The 17,047-nt window shown below is 41.4% G+C and overlaps 1 protein-coding gene across 1 annotated transcript in view; it reads left to right on the top strand.

The window, feature by feature from the left end:
• lrp1bb (low density lipoprotein receptor-related protein 1Bb) overlaps positions 1-17,047 on the top strand; it is a 270,456-nt gene that overhangs the window by 161,089 nt on the left and 92,320 nt on the right. The window contains exons 24-31 of the mRNA XM_039600082.1: positions 1,127-1,324; positions 2,241-2,445; positions 5,943-6,107; positions 6,363-6,607; positions 10,833-10,964; positions 11,102-11,329; positions 12,005-12,179; positions 12,456-12,550. Of these exons, the coding sequence (XP_039456016.1) occupies positions 1,127-1,324; positions 2,241-2,445; positions 5,943-6,107; positions 6,363-6,607; positions 10,833-10,964; positions 11,102-11,329; positions 12,005-12,179; positions 12,456-12,550 (1,443 nt within the window). The remainder of the gene's footprint in view (positions 1-1,126; positions 1,325-2,240; positions 2,446-5,942; positions 6,108-6,362; positions 6,608-10,832; positions 10,965-11,101; positions 11,330-12,004; positions 12,180-12,455; positions 12,551-17,047) is intronic.

Here is a 17,047-nt window from a genome sequence, read left to right as displayed (position 1 = left end):
CTAGATTTAGACACTTCTTAGAGACCCTACATCATTTATTCCTCAAAAGACACGACTTACAAATGTATCTGCTTTTTTCAGAAACGGGAGAATGCCGCGCGTTGATTCCCAAAGTGTTTGGCAACACATCGGTTTGGCTGCATCCAACGCATATAAATGCGCGCCACATTATGGCGTGAGCCAATGAGAAATGTTTAAAAGCGTGTCATCTGCACAGCGCACTGAGCCGAGTGGAAGCCGAGTAAAGGGAATATATTGAAGCAAATTAAGCTTAATTGTTTTAATTACTATGCAAATTTTACTGTTACAAAAAACAGTTGTCATTAATAACATGAACAGCGGCTCTGCGCTGTGTGACTTATTAAAATGTCTTCTAGGGAACATGCGATCTCTGATTCTACCGTCTACGTATCTGCATGTGCTGCAGCATACAGCCCTGTTAGCACAGGCGCACGCTCAGGCTTATTATGGCATCATTTAAAGCTAGCTGCTAGCAGTTAGCACAAGGGTTGACATTCACTTTAATGGAAAAGGGAGGCAAATATGTGGTTTTAGGTAAAGCAGGGGAAGGACAGTGAATTCACTAAACAAGGCAGCAGGCATGCCGACTCGTGGCTCTAATATTTGCTAAACAAGATCATTTGATTCCTCGGTGTGGACGACATATTTTAGGAGCTGGCACTGTGTGGGTACTGCAAGACAACAATGCTGACCACCTTAAAAGACATCCATCCGTCGTCTTATGTGCGCGTCAGTGTCTCCACTTTGTTGCAGGACTTATTTATAAAAATAATAAAGATGTTCTTTAGATTGAATTTGCTTGGTGCTCAGTGTGCACGCACCGTTAGGCCTCAGCTGGATGAATAGCAGCGGTGGAAGATGAAAAAGGAGCAGAATAGGTCAGCGGCGATGTGCATATATGCATCCGGTTTGCAGAGTCATCATTTCGGTTTGACTTTACAAAATGACAAAAACCTGCAAGTCTTACCAAATATTTATATTTCACGTGATTCATGAGGGTCGTGGTTTATTTTAGCTTTCATGGTAGATTATCATTATTATTTATGTAGCCATCTTGTCAATTTTTTAAATATGTTTGGTAAAGACACTGTCTCACCTTCACTAGATCCCTTTGAGGCTTTCGTCATTTTCTCGATCCGGCACGAGATACGACGAATAGACCTTCACAAACGAGACTACAGCCTGCTGGTGCCAGGACTGAGGAACACCATCGCGTTAGACTTCCACTTCAACCACAGCCTCCTTTACTGGACAGATGTGGTGGAAGATAAGATCTACAGGGGGAAGCTCTCAGAGTCTGGAGGTATGCTCACACACACAGATTCCTTCATCTGAAGACTGCTGCGCTGTCAGTAAAGACCTTCGCGTCTCGCTCATTTTTCCTCTCAGACAGCGACGATGATATTGTTCTGTTTTATTCTGCTGCTGTCACACAGACTCATTTCTGCTACACAGGGCTGATATTGTCTCCTTAGAATTTATCTCAGGTTGACCGAACTTAAAAATACTGCAGAAGTCTAAAGCTTTTGTAGTACAAAGTCTCATAAAATGATGAATCAGAACTTCTCATTCGCTCTTTATTTTTGTGGGTGGCAGTGCATTCACTGAGTTCTCGAGCCGTTATTTGCCTCTGTGGAGCAGTAGATATCACCTCTGTAGCTGTTCCGCCCTTTGTGAGACACCCACAAAAGCCCATCCATCTGAGAACCGCTGTAAACAGATGGATTATAAATGTATGAAAACCCATTTGCCTTTTTTTGTATTAAACAGCTTCCCTCCAGATTATTCAGAGTATCTTTGTTTGCTTCGTGAATGTTTTCCTGCACTAACCACTGCTTCCTGCTGACTGTCGGTTTTGTCAGTGCAGTATGAGCTACTTCCACACATGATGGGTGCAAACTGTTGGCACTATCAGGTCTAAGCGTCGTCTGAAGTCCTCTGAAGTACTGAGGACATGCAGTTTGGTGCGGGGAACGTGCAGCACTCGGGCAGAGCATGCAGCTGTCAGCGCCCAGGGTTAGGGTCTGTTCTCACAGGGACTCAATCACACATCGCACTGACTTAAAGAGCTAGCAGGGCTCTGTTAAATGTCCGATCTGACTCATCCAGACATTTGCCTTCTGGCCGCGGTTCAGCCGAGCAGCAGTTAGAAAAGTTGAGGGCTGAATGAATGTGAAAGAACGTGAAGTCATGCGGTCTTGCTGCCAATGCTGTTTCAGGGGTAACAGGAATCGAGGTGGTTGTGCAGCACGGCCTGGCCACTCCGGAGGGCCTGGCTGTGGACTGGATCACTGGGAAGCTGTACTGGATCGACAGCAATCTGGACCAGATCGAGGTGGCCAAGCTTAACGGAGAAATGCGCACTACGCTCATAGCCGGAGGGATGGAGCATCCACGGGCCATCGCTCTCGACCCGGGACAGGGGTACGTTGGGCACCGGCTCCCTCATTTACAGACTCGGTAGCTGTTTTTCCATCAGGCACCAAAATTATGAGAGAAAAAACCGCACATCCTCCGTCTGCATCAGCCTTGATGTATGAACATGTCTGTCATGTTGGGGTTCATTAAAGCAGCAGTTATAAAATCCAGTCAGTAGTGCTTTGCTCTTTATTCCAGTAATAAGAGCTGCTGTACCTCCTGCTTTATATGCTTTACTGCCCATTCTCTCTTGATCTTCAAGAATGTTTTTCTCTGAAACACTTTAACCACCATTTTTAAAAAATAAAAGCTTTATTCTTATTTGAATCATTACCCTCTGGCCCCAGTTTTCAAATCGTGCTGTTGTTTATCCTGCTGAGATGCACAGAGAGGGTATTTGCAGAATGATCTGTGGCTTTGAAATGAATGACTTTTCTGTGCCCTACAGTCAGCAAGCATGTCTGCAACAGCAGTGTAACAGGTCCAGCTCATTATTAGCCGCTGATACGACACATCTGGAGACTTTGTATGTTGTTGGTGCCTGAAGAGAAAGAGCTGCACCGAGAACAGTGGGAGTTAGTCATGTTTAGCTTGAAATGCACGAGGCATTGCTTAAAGGTTGCAGGCTTTATAGGTACCTCAGGTGTGTTTTTGTTGTAATAATGCATTTTGCATTAGAGTGCTTTAAATCTCCTTTAATAAGAAACATATTCCAGCACGTTTGAACAGGAAGAGTCAAACTTCAGGACATAAAGTTTCAGCCTCTGAGCGCTGCAGACGTTATTATTCTTTTATCTGGATGTGTGTGCTTATATTTATCTCAGTTAGTGAAACAGTGATGCTATTATGTGCATAAGAGTTTTCTTTTTAATATTTTACATCTTCTCAGAAGTTCTTTTCAGTTGCTGGGAAATAGGTGCAGGTTATGCCTAGTTTATATGCGTGGAGATGCTCGGCTGCGTCCACATGCTGTCTTTGTTACACAAAGTAAATTAATGAAAGATGGATAAACAGGTAAAGGTCTAAAAGTAATTACAATCATGGTTTTTATAATTTTAACACACATCATGTAGGTGAGGATTGTTGCTTACATTTGTCTGCTTTAAGTCAGGTGAATGTTTTCTGTCAGGACAGACATCGATGCATAACAAAGGCTTGGATCTGAATACCGGAGCTTTCTGTGAGGTCATCCTCACCTTTCTCGTCATTTAGCCAGACGACTCAGTCTTTGTCTCCTCTGACCATAAAACCTTTGTCCAGACAGCAGGGTGGTGTCGATTTCAGAGCAGGGCCTTCTTTCTTGGCGGGCAGCCTCTCAGTACATGATGATGTAAAACTGGTTCCACTGTGGACGGTCACACTGGTGTTGCAGTGTTTCCAGTTCATGGCAGCTTGAGCGTTGGTTTGTTCCTGAACATCCCAGGATGACAGTTTAGGTCTTCTTTCAGAACCTGATACACATCCTCATATTTACATACTTTTGTTTGAATTGATGAAACCTGTCCCAGCATGTGTGAATATGTAATTGTCCTGAGATCTTTACTGAAGACTTTTCTGAGGAAGACTTGGTGAGTCCAGTGAGCGCTGTCATACAGTCTTTATGCTGCCACAGAGACATCATCATAGTCGGTTATTTCAGTTATTAATCCAAGCGAGTGTACGTATTTGAGCCTGTCTGTATACTTTTGCCCGTTTGGATTAGAGAAGATTCAAAAAGAATTTAAACTTGTTATTGAACCTCCTAGGACCGGGCGTCCACGTATGGGGACATCACACTTTGGGTTGTTTAGACCACAATACTAAATTTTGCTCTTTCCAATGAGCCACATTGTTCAAAGCGGCACAGTTGTTGTTTCTCATTTTGTTTTTGTACTAAATTCTGCTGTGTTCGGACACCAAATAAAGAGTTTTGCACATCATTATTCAATTGTGACTTTATGGTGTTCCATCGAACAGTATGAAGCCCAGATAGCAAAGAGAAATTAAAAATGCACGCTATGAAAGAGTTCAGGTCTCAGGAGGTTAAAGTCATTCAAAGATGTGTGCTGTACAATCATCCCACCCTGGAAAAGAACCGGCCAAAGGAGTCATTAGAATCACCAGGATGTTTATGACATGACATTCATGCCCAGCGTTGGAAAACTTCTTTGTTCTTTTGAGTGTCTGTGCTGTTCTGGTCTGGAGCAAAATGTCCAGTCAGAAGTATGAGCGACCCTTTACCTGGCCTGGGTGGTCCGGTTTGACCCACTGCAGTGTGGTTCACTACTCTTTGGACATAGGCAGTGTCTGTGAGCTTAAATTTAGCAGGAAAAGACACACACACACACACACACACACAGTAACATGCCAATTTTCTGTCCTCACAAGGATGCCTAAACAGGTCCACATCTTAATTTATCCTCAGTGCTTTGCATCAGTGCTTAATAATAATAATAATAATAATAATGATAATAATGATAAATATAATAGAACTCTACAGTTTACCCAATAAGAAGACACTGCTTGACATTAAAAAATACCTGAGACATGTTAAAAATAAACGAGTTACTTTTTTCCGAGAGCAAAAGTAAGAAATCGGTTATGTGCGTAACCACTGCGATCCTGGAAATCGAGTTGATTTTACACTCTGTCTATCTACAGCATCCATCATCAGCAGATGAAGCATGACACTGAATCGGTTTGTCTCTGCCGCTGGTGTGTTGCTAGGATTTCACTGTGAACTAACCAGGAGTTGTATATTTTGGCCAGTGCATTTAAGATTAGAGCAAAGCCAGACTTTCCAAAAATCAATTTAACACTCTTAAGAAATGAGTAATCTGCTCATGCACTCCCCCTATAGTGGGAGGATGACTACAGTACATTTCATGCTTGTGCAGAGTAGGATTAATGGCTGCTTTTGGTGCCTAAAGGCGCATTTCCATTACAGGGCAATAATTCTAATCTAATTACTCAAATCCACTCAAAGTAGTGGGTCATTGATCAGGGAGGCCTTATCAAGTGAATAAGGCTATCGATCCGGTCGAGGATATTTCTTCCTAACACAGTTTCGTTGTCGTCGGTGTGTGATTTAAGCTCGAGGACCCGTTTTCCCGTCCGTTCTGGATGACTTTGTGGGCCGGCGTGCGATAGCATTGATGTTTGCTGCGTTGGAGTAGGACTCAGGGTAGTGTCCTGGCCACATCAATTATGGTGTTCATTTTCAGGCCTCATTGAGCTGTGAAAAGTCATAATAAAACAGATGGCCTCCCATTTCCAGGCCTGTCACAGATGTTGAGGGTTGCGCCGGATCGCTGGTGCTGTTCTTGGACAATCATCATTGCCACTGTCTGTGTTAATACACGCAGTTACAGCATCATTTTATTGTGAGCAATTACCCTATTTTTCAGCTTCTGGCTTTGACAAACAGCAGTAAATGATGGCTTGTACAGCCTAACAGGCAGTTTTGTGGATGTATATTTTTTCTTTGTCTGTTGTATAAACAGATACATTTTTCTTTTTCCAAGGATCCTCTTCTGGACCGACTGGGATGCTACTTTCCCCCGAATCGAGGCTGCATCAATGAGCGGAGGAGGCAGACACATTGTGTTTAAGGACATGGAGATTGGAGCCTGGCCTAACGGACTAACACTGGACCATTTGGAAAAGAGAATTGTTTGGACCGATGCACGGTTAGTCCTCATCTTCTTTTTAGGACTTCTGAGGCATGTGTGTCATTAAATTCTCCCAGCAGGCATGAAATAATAGAGAAAATGTAATATTTAGTACAATGGCCATCTCTTGGTTTAAGTGGGTCTTGAACAATTTAGTAGCTCCATCAGTGGACTGGAGGGTTTCACTGTGTTCTCCCTTTATCCACTCGTCCCCTTCGATGCATTTGAAGAGTCGTTTAAAGCACTGATGCGCTGTCTGTCTCTTCTAAACAGCTCCGACGCCATTTTCTCTGCCCTCTACGATGGTACGGGCGTCATCGAGATCCTCAGGGGCCACGAATACCTGTCCCACCCCTTCGCCGTGTCTCTCTTCGGGGGCAGTGTCTACTGGACGGATTGGAGGACGAACACTTTAGCGAGAGCCAATAAGTGGACCGGGCAAAATGTGACCGTCATCCAGAAAACGAGTGCTCAGCCTTTTGACTTGCAGATCTTCCACCCCAGCAGGCAACCACAAGGTGAGCTCATTATTTCTGGCTTTGCTGTTAGAAACTGGAAAGCTTCGATGGTTGGATGTGTCCAACATGTAAAACCTACATGTTTAAGGAGTTTGAAATAATGAATCAGAACATTCGGTTATAACAACAATAAAAAAAATTGAATTTGGGTTTAATCCTGTAGTACTGGAGGTATTGACTGTGGATAGATTCAGTCTCATGTAGCAAAAGGAAGAAAAATGAAGCATATTGCAATTAATTTGAGCTTCTGCCTGTGCCTTAATTTGGCCTGTCAGTCAATGAGCATGTGTCTGAATGAAAAGGTAGTCATGCAGAGAATTAGCTAGCTTGAGTTAATGCTACCTTTTGAATGATTTTTTTTTTTCACCATCCATATTATTGTAATTGGCTTATATTACCTTTTTTTCTGGTGCAAAATGTGAATAATGGAAGCTGCTGAATGAGAAGCACATCTGCCAGTGAATAATTGTGGCATGTCCAATAAGCAAATCAATTAGAAGTGTGAATAGGGTGTTGTGATTGCAGCAAATATTCAAAATACTTCTGAAACTTCATTAATATTCACTTCAAATCTGTATTCGCATCACCGTGGAACAGGTAATCGATTCAGCGAGACGCTAAGAAGCCAAGTTTCTGACCACAAAAGAAGCAGAGTTGATGAGCTATCTGACAGGAGGCCTACACGTGTAAGCCAGTTTTACTTGATATGCAGATGGGGCTGTGAGATATAGTGCCAGGCTTGAAATTAATAGCACAGACTACATTTTCAATCGGCTGTTCTTTTTGCCCAAAATGGGTGCTTTGACATTGAATTTTGATTTATTTGTGAAACAGATGCATCAAAATTAAACCCTGGATTTTGACAGTTTGGTCACATGTGCCAAGAACCTGATCGATGTCTCCATCTCCATCAAGTATCAGCCTTGTCCTCCTTGGACTTCCTCATGTGTGATGCACATGTTAACCACTCGAGCCGACTGTTTTATCTATCGTCACCAAGACCTGTCGGTAAATCTGCATGCACGCGCTGAACGAGCTTTATGGACCTGAGACACCAGGACAGAGCAGAAGGTTACTTTAGCTTATCGCCTCTTTAAGACTGTATCTTACAGAGTAAGTACACAACACGTTGATGACAATGAGTTACACTGATGCAAACTGTTGAACTGTAGGAGAAGCTTGACTTGATTTTAAATGGGAATCACCTGAGCCTGCACAATATGGCAATATCGTCATACTTAACTCCCAGCCCAAACCCTACCCTGCAACTTTCAACATGTCAATATGTATTTTATCTAATATTTTTTTTGTGTTACTGAAAATGGGGTTGTCAAGGAGACGGAGTGATTAACATGTCATTAAGACCTATTAAGATTAGTAAATAAACGTGGCATATGGTTAACAAACTGAACTGTTTTTCAGTTTCAGTTTTCAGTTTTATTTGTCATATGCAAGTTAGCACAGGGTCAACATCGCAATGAAATGTGTTTGACGAGCAGCGGTCTCTCAGCAGCATGATACAGTAGGAAAAAATATAATAAAATATAATATAATAAAATAAAATAACAAATAGAAAAATAGTAAAGAACAAAATATTAGAGAGACATGGTAAAAGAGAAAAGATGACTAAATATATATGTATCTATAAATATAAATATATGTACACTAGTGATTAAATAAGTGTACATATATGTGTGTGTGTTAGAGTGTAGACCACGTGTTTACTCTGGTACTACAGGTATTACAGTCCTCTGTGACATAATGAGCTCTTATAGTCACGTCCACAGCCTGTGACATTCATGCATTTAAGTTAAAGATACTCAGACCGTACCCAGCTTTATGCTTCAGAGCCAGGGTGCGGCTGTGTACGGACCTGCTTTACAGGGTTTGGAGCATTTAAGAAAAGCGATGGTTTTCCACAACTCTGCAGTTATTGTGTTATTTTCTCGATTTCTCACCTTTGTCACGCTAAGTGTGTCCTGTGCTCGTTGGGTTTTCTGTTTTAATGTGCGCTAACATCATCTCAGTTCATACACTCAACAACACTATCTGATAGACTGAAAAACACCCATCCATCCACTTATCCAGTTCAGGTGTGCAGGATCCCACCTCAGGTGTCACAGGGTACCCTGTGGACAGGTCACCAGCCTCTCACAGACATAGAGGCAAACAGCCACTGATTCACACCTACAGTGAATTTAGCATCACTAATTAGCCTGACCCCATGTATGTCTGTGGACTGAGAGAACACCCACGGAGACACGGAGAACACACAAACTCTGCACAGGCCCCACACTGGAGTCAAACCCACGCCCTTCTTGTTGCACCACCTTTAAAAAAGCTATTGATTTTATCATTCTTGTACTAAAAAGTTCAATTTATATTTACAATTTCCTTTAAACATTTAATAAAATCTATTTGGTGTCACTGTGTGGACACAGTATTATAGCTCTGTGCTGTATCATTTCTCTCCCACACTCCTGCTATCAGGCAGCTTCTTCACTGAATTCAGCAGGTTAGTTAAAAATGACATCGTGTTGTCTTTAATAACAGACATAGTCCTGTCCTAATACAGGGCCCTCAGTGTCAGTGGACGTTCTGTCCTCGCAGTCACGGTAGATGACTGTGAGCCAGTGCCTCCCCCAAAGAAGAGAGACAGCGCGTCGAATCCTTTCTGGAAAAAGCTCAAGTGGGGATGAGCTCACGATTAGTCACTTTAGCCAGAACCTGTGTCTCAGGATGTGATGCTTCACTGACCCCTGAACATCTGGACCAGAAAAGAAACGAAGGCGGGAGAGATGACACGACACCCAGCTTCCCTCTGAAGCTTCCAGCAGGTGCCAAAGGGGAGCCCAGGAGAGCCCAGGGCAGCATGGGGGCAATTCTGATGAATAACAGCAATAACAGAAACATTTGACGCTGTTGTGTTTCTGTAACATTATGATGTACTTATATTAAGCTCAGCCACAGTTATTAGACTGCATAGTCATTAATGTCTCCACTGAGTTTCTATTTTCAGCAGTTGGGTCAGTTTCACACTATAATCTATTTAGTGGCATGAAATTAGTAATTTTCTATACGTACAGCTGATGATAGGTCTACCTTATTTTCCTTCTGTTCCTTTAGTGAATGATGGACACAAACATATAATTTATGCATTCAGAGGGTTTAACAGAAAATGAATTTGTTTGTTATTGTTTTTGAGAGGTAACAGTTTGCGCTGCTTTGCATTTGCTGCAAAGAAATCTGAAAGTTGCAAATAAAGCAACAGTTTGGCTGCGATGTTGCAGCCCGTCGCTCCTCGACACGGCGATTCAGCCAAGTGCAGTAAAGTAACCATGTTTCCTTATTAGCATACGGAGCCAGCCGGGTGTTGTTTCCAGAATGCAAAGACAGAGTTGCTTCTTTTCAGCCTAAATGAGGCGCATTTGTGATGCGATGAGGTTCTCCAGTGTGCTGCTGAAGGAGCTTGGGAAATAAACTTTGAATGAGCTTGTTTGACATGAATCATCCAGAGTGGATAGAGAAATGCTTTTGTCTGATGCATGAAATATGACTGCAGCATGATGAGAAATTATTGAACTGTGGGTGATTTTCTTTAGTCTGACTGAGGTGATTTAGTGTGAAGAGAGTACAGTAAGAAATGGTGCAAACTCAGTCCTTTGTATTGGACTGAGTCAGTTTAGTCACTGATCAGTTTAGTTTGTGGTAATAGAAGCACAAGTGATACTGTCACCTTTAATGCTTATACAAGAGGCAGAATATGAAAGATGAAATGGACTTTATTTGTATAATTTTCATGTATTTGTAAACCTCCAAATTCATCAAGAGAACAACCTGCAATGATACGTCAGGATCAGCTGCAAATCCAACATTTTCTCCGTCTGTGTTTAAGAACAGACGTCCTGAAATATTTGACTTTTTTCACCGTTTCTCTTGTGAGTGTGACCTTTGTTCAAAACTTGTGTTGGAGCTTTCATTTAGTCTTTTCAGCCCACTTTCATGCTTTTTCATTTATTTTCGTGCTTTAATGCCACACGAGTGCAAAATCATGATCAGAGCGGTTTACGGCGATGCTTTCGTTTCCTTACGTGCAGTCAGACAGACCTGTAAATGTCACCGAGGCTTTTTAGTCGAGTTCGCATCCAGTTATTATCCCGTCTGATCTCTTAACTCGTCATTTTACTTTGTGTTATGTTTTCCTCCCTTTCCTCGCTCCCGTCAGTTCCTAACCCGTGTGAAAAGAACGATGGACATGGTCCCTGTTCACATCTGTGTCTCATCAATTACAACCGCACAGCCTCCTGCACCTGTCCGCACCTCATGAAGCTTTCGACCAACAAACAGTCCTGCTTTGGTGAGTGGGAACACCTTTTCTATTTCCTCTTTCTTTAGATTGCCACCAGCGTCTATATCAGTCATTATTATAACACCTGTCTGTGAAAACAGAAAATGCACTGTGCCAAGTGATTGATTGCTTAATTATCTGACCAGCGCTGAAAAGGTTCCTCCTGTATGTGCGGCGGTCCGAAATCCGTGGCGTGGACGTTGACGACCCTTACATGAACGTCATGACGGCTCTGACGGTGCCAGATATCGACGATGTCACCGTGGTGGACTACGATTCCCAGGAGGAGAGGATCTACTGGGCCGACATCAAAACTCAAACGATCAAACGAGCGTTCATCAACGGCACCCAGCTCGAGACTGTCATCTCTTTAGGTGAGTCGATTCCAGACGTTAATAAATGAAAAGATACCCTGAAGGTTTTTGTTTTGTTTACATGGCTCAAATCATTTATCAGACACGCTGTCCTAAAAACAAGGAAACACAAATATTTGAGAAAAAACATGTTTATAAGGACGATGACGAGCTGAGTTCTCTGTGGAGTCAAGATTCACTTTAAACATTATTTTTCTGTTCAGGAATGCAAGTAAATAACTTTAATTTGGCATCTTAATAAAAAAATGATAATAAGTTTTAATTATTACTAATTAATTATTAGTATTTTTCATTTCTATAATTATGACATTGTTATGCACATGTTTGTATATTCTTATGATCAATATTATAAATATGACATAAGGATAATTGTATTAAATGGAGATTACAGTCATACTAACACAGCTGTGTGTGGATTTGTACACCACGTTATTTTCTGCACACTGGAATCACAAACTGAGCTAACGTGCACGTCTTTAGACTTTAGAGGTTGTTCGTTATATTAAAGTTTGGTAACTGAGATGAATTATTATCACAGTGATTATGTTTTGCTGTTTTCATCCGTTCTGCATTATATATGCATGTGTTTATGTTGTTATTTTGCTTGTTATTTATCTTGTTTTTGATTTCATTGAAGCACACAAGCTGACAGCTTTTTCACGCCCTTCCTGACAGATATAGTCAACTGCCGCGGTCTGGCTTTAGACTGGCTTTCCAAGAACTTATACTGGCTGAGCTCTGAAAATGACGAGTCCCAAATCAATGTGGCTCGCTTTGATGGGTCCCTAAAGACGTCCATCATCCACGGCATTGATAAGCCAAGGTGCCTTGTAGTGCACCCTGCCAAGGGGTAAGTAGATTAGAGCAGCCTGTGCACTTTATGAGTACTTCACCTTCAGTGCAGAGTGTAAGGAAGCCTCACCTGGAAAACGAGGGATCACAGCCTGCTTGTACAGAAACTGTTCTACATGCTTCGGGTGTTTTCACGCGGCCGTCAGACCAAATGTTTTGGCCCACATTCAAGTTACAGTTTAGAAAACATAACAGTCATTGATTACAGTGTATAACTTTGATATATTTTGCCTTTTTGAATTACTGCATATTCATTTCACATCTTCTCATGCAGGAAAATGTACTGGACAGATGGCAACACCATTAACATGGCCAACATGGATGGGAGTAACAGCAAGGTGCTCCACCAGAATCAGAGGGACCCTGTAGGTCAGTAAGAGAGCTTTGGATAGCAGGCTGTACCTGATCTTTGATTCAATTCAATTCACTTTTATTTATATATATTTATATACATGCTCAATATGCTAATACAAGAAAACAGAGAAACAGTTATACGGCCTCCTGTGAGACAGTGGGAAGGAAAAACTCCCTTTTAACAGGAAGAAACCTCCAGCAGAACCAGGCTCAGGGAGGGGCGGGGCCATCTGCTTAAAATGGTTGAGGTGAGGGGACGAATACGGGACAAAGACACGCTGCGGAAGAGAGCCAGAGATTAATAATGAAATTCAGAGTGTGGATAAACACACAGTGAGTGAAGCAGAAACAGTCTCTAAATATAATTAACCAGATTATTAACTGAAGTGATTTATAGCAGATGTGCTTGGTCTAATATATTTAATCATGGCTCAAATGTCTGAAAAATGTCTGATAACCTACTGCAAACATTATAGATCCACCAAGAAAATAACATCTGAGTGTATCTGCAGTTGAATTCAAATAAACGTCTGTGTCATTCCAGATATGTTCAAAGTAATTCAAACATTACCAAAAGCATTTCTGAGGTGTTAAAGTGTCTGTTGAAAAATCAGCACATGCTTATTTAACCGATGCAAACAGCAAACATGTCACATCAACACATCCGACATGTAAATCGATCAGCGCTGATTTCAGGATGAGCTTATTGCCATTAATTCAAATATGATTTCTACATTATATCAAACAGTCCGTGAACATCACGTGAGGCCATCTGTCTCTAAAGTTAAAGTGAGGATCTACACAGAAATGGATCAAATGCAACAACAGATTAGATTCCCGTTAAATGACTTGAGATGTGAAACATGCTGGAGATCCAAGAAACCTTCAAACATCCTGTAAACAAAGACATTTAGGGCGGAGGCGTGACGCCAAACTCGCGAGTATGGGAAATAATCTTGTGGAAAGACTGTTGTTGATTAAAAAATGATTTTTTAAAATAATAAATATTGAGATTTTTGCTACATAAAAGAGAAGAAAGCAGGTTTAAGTATACCAGTTACTGTAAATGTAGGCAATGTTTCAAAAATATCTTTTCTAAATATTAGAAATTTACATGTCGTGGCAGTAAATACAGTAAAAAGGAACAATTCAGATACTTGAAAGTAAAACTTTAGTAGATTAAATTTTATTCAAAGACTATCAGTTATATTACCAACACCTTTTTAAGAATTTAAGATGTTTTTTCACATGAATTTAACAAGAACAGTAATTAGCAGGATTTCCAGGATTCCTTCAGCCTGATGCACAGATGCTGTCCTCGGCTATAATTGTTGTCTTTAGTTGATCAGTAGAAAAATGTATCTGTCAGTTCTTCAGAAGGAAAGATGACATCATCCAAAGGTGCACACGTGGACTTTTGGCAGCGCCGACCTTGTCGCTCTGCTGTGATGTATTTTTACACAACACAGGTTTTCAGAAATTACACCAGTATCATTAACTGGATCGTTAGTTAGTGCTTCCTGCCTAATGTTCATGAGATTCATATTTCTGTTATTACTCGCTGTGACAGCGTTGTATTTGTCTGCCTGCCTGCATGTGCAACATCACAGCACAAACATCTACTGTGGTGTGAGCTACCACAAAGAGAGTTTAGCATTATTTGGAGGGCATATGTATTCTATATCTTAATATCTATGTGCATGCTTTGTTAATCAGGATGGTGAGCATGTTGTACCTGAATGAACTAGTTTTGAAGAAGTGCCTTCAAGTGCTGAGGAAACACCAGCGGGAGGTGGTCCGGGATTCACTGTCAAAGACCTGCAGTAGCGGTTTTAGATACGGGCGACACGGGCGGTTGCCCGGGGCGGCATCGTGGTGGGGGCGGCATCACGGGCATCGGCAAAAAAAAAAAAAAAAATTGCTCGTACTCATGCTGCCCCGACATCAGCCAGCGCATATTGGGAATGTCATAGGCACCGATCGGTTTTCTATCGCCCATTTGCTGGGAGTAAGGGCGCCCTCCGTTTGCCAGGTGCGCCTGCTGCTTGCTGCACAGGGAGGAGAGGGCGGGGCGGCGGGGGATTCTCTGACCGGCTGGAGCAGCATCTAATAACCAACTCGCAAAATAAAAGAAAATAAAAACAAACCAACAAACACGAAAACAGCAGACATTATGATACAGACTTATAATTTGCACCGATGTTTTTTTCGAAATTCTATACACGAAAAGTGAGCGAGAGCCCTCGGTGCGCCTGCGCGCTGCCGAAGTCAAAGTAAACTTTATTGTCATCTCCGCTACATACAGTCCAGTATATAGAGAGACGAGACGACGAGGCTCCAGTTACAGCAGTGCAAATAAACGAACAATAAATATAAGAAGAGTAAGAAAATAAATATATACTTTAGGACTCGGGGTAAGCTCAGTTTAGAAAAAAGAGAAAAGAAGAGGAGGAGAAACGAGCAAAAGATACAGGTAAGCAGATGTGTCATTGGATAATGGCAGGTCATGTATCCTGAAACAATCAGAATCAGAATACTTTATTAATCCCTAAGGAAATAATGTGGGTTACAGTTGCTCCAAGAAGAAATGGTAAAAATAGTAACAGTAACAGACTAAACTCCAAACAATACATCATGTTACAGATTTTAATATTAATTAGTCATTGTTAATTGTTGATTTGTCCTGTTCTCATTGCATGACAAATTATGATGGCTGTTTTGTAGCCGTTTGCATACTATGCATACTCTCTCTCTCTTCATACATGTGTGCGTGCGTGTGTGTCTGTGTCTGTGTGTGTGTTTCTCTGGTGAAATTCAGTATGGTTCCGACAACAGTTTTATCCTTAATATGTTTTATGTGTGTGTGTGTGTGTGGCGGCGGCGGGGGGAGGGGGGCGCCAGAGGGAGTGTTCGCCCAGGGCGCCAAACAGGCTAGGACCGCCACTGAAGACTTGAATGTATTTCTAGGTCCACATGTGAAGTATGTTTACCTGATGTATGAATATGTAATGTTTCCTGTGCTGCCATCAGGGGATGCTGACTCATCCCTGAGCTTTAGCTCGATTTAGCAAAAACAATCGTCTGTTCTTCATCGCGACTAGCTTTTGTTACACAGCTCAAGGTCACACACCTAATTTGTCACACACAGCAGCATTGTCTTCACAGATTTTTTTCATGCTCCTGGGCCTGTCAGCAATACAGATAGGATGCTGCACAATATTTCACTGGCTTCATTTATGATTATGGGGCAGACCTGGGGACAAGAGTAAATTAATGATGCATTGTGACTGTGAATCTGCCAGACATAAATCCAACACATGGTGGGAGACATTGAGTTGTCCAGAGGTACACAACTGAAATAGCTTTTAGCTCCCACCATTAACAGTGATATTCCCGCCATTACATCAGCCAGGAAATGGATTCAAAAGCAGTCTGCTTCCTGTTTGTTCATTTTTCAAGCCAGCTGGAGTCCTGTTAGACAGATCCCCCACAAACAAGCAGCAGTAAACATGTGAGCATTTCTATTAGCACGCACTCAAACAGCAGGAAAAGCATTTATACGGCATCACAAAGGTACATTTCAAAACTGCATCACCTTAACCTTAAAACCACTTGTTTTATTGTTGTTTTATTGTTCTCAGAAACACCCAGTGAGAGTACTCGATACACGGTATTATTGTTGATACCACGGGGGGAAAATAACTCTTAAAGTAAAGATTAGACTAATACTGACGTGCAGATGTACAGAGCTGCATCTCTGTTGATCTCCTGCAGGGCATCATGGTGATCAGAGTTGTTAAGGTAGACTGTCACTGTTTAGGCTTTTCTCAGCTTCAGTTTGGAAGTCGAGAGAAACTGTTAAATTCATGAATAACTCCAAGATTAACATTATCATTTTGCTATTAGCCAGCTGCTACCTTAATGATAATCTAGCAGGTGCCTGCTGGCAGTGACGTGGCTAACGTTAATGTGGATCCTGGTATTTACCAAATAGTTCAGTTCAGTTCATTTTTATTTCGAACATTTCAAACATGTGTCTTCGCAATCATTATAAAATATCATTTCATTATTTGTTTGAAAAGGAGTAGGCAGAAGTATTTACTTATTTGTCCCTACCCCCTCAAGTTTTACCTCTCATTCATTTAATTTTCTTTTAGTCTTAAATTAAACAATCAACATATGAAACAAAAGTTAAAAAAAAAAAAAAAAAAAAAGTCATTGTCTGTATTTAAACTGCTATAAATAACATATAATATGTGAAATACATGTCATATGTGTCCATCATGAGAGATATTAAGTCATCTTGAGCCACAAACATATTCCTGTCACGAGGTAGAAGCTGCAGTCGGTGATTTTTATATCTTTTATTTATCCAGTTAAATCTGGTTGACGTTAAAATTGTCTTTTTTAAGCTTTCTGGCCAAGAGGGCAGCAGAACGCACGACAAACATAACAGAAGTCCTGCAAACATATTCCAAGTGTCCAGATTGGTTATAATGTAGGTACAGTAAC

The sequence above is a fragment of the Oreochromis aureus genome, linkage group 16, assembly GCF_013358895.1.
Source record: "Oreochromis aureus strain Israel breed Guangdong linkage group 16, ZZ_aureus, whole genome shotgun sequence".
In the NCBI taxonomy this organism is placed as follows: Eukaryota; Metazoa; Chordata; class Actinopteri; order Cichliformes; family Cichlidae; genus Oreochromis; species Oreochromis aureus.
This window is presented reverse-complemented; position numbering and strand designations above follow the sequence as displayed.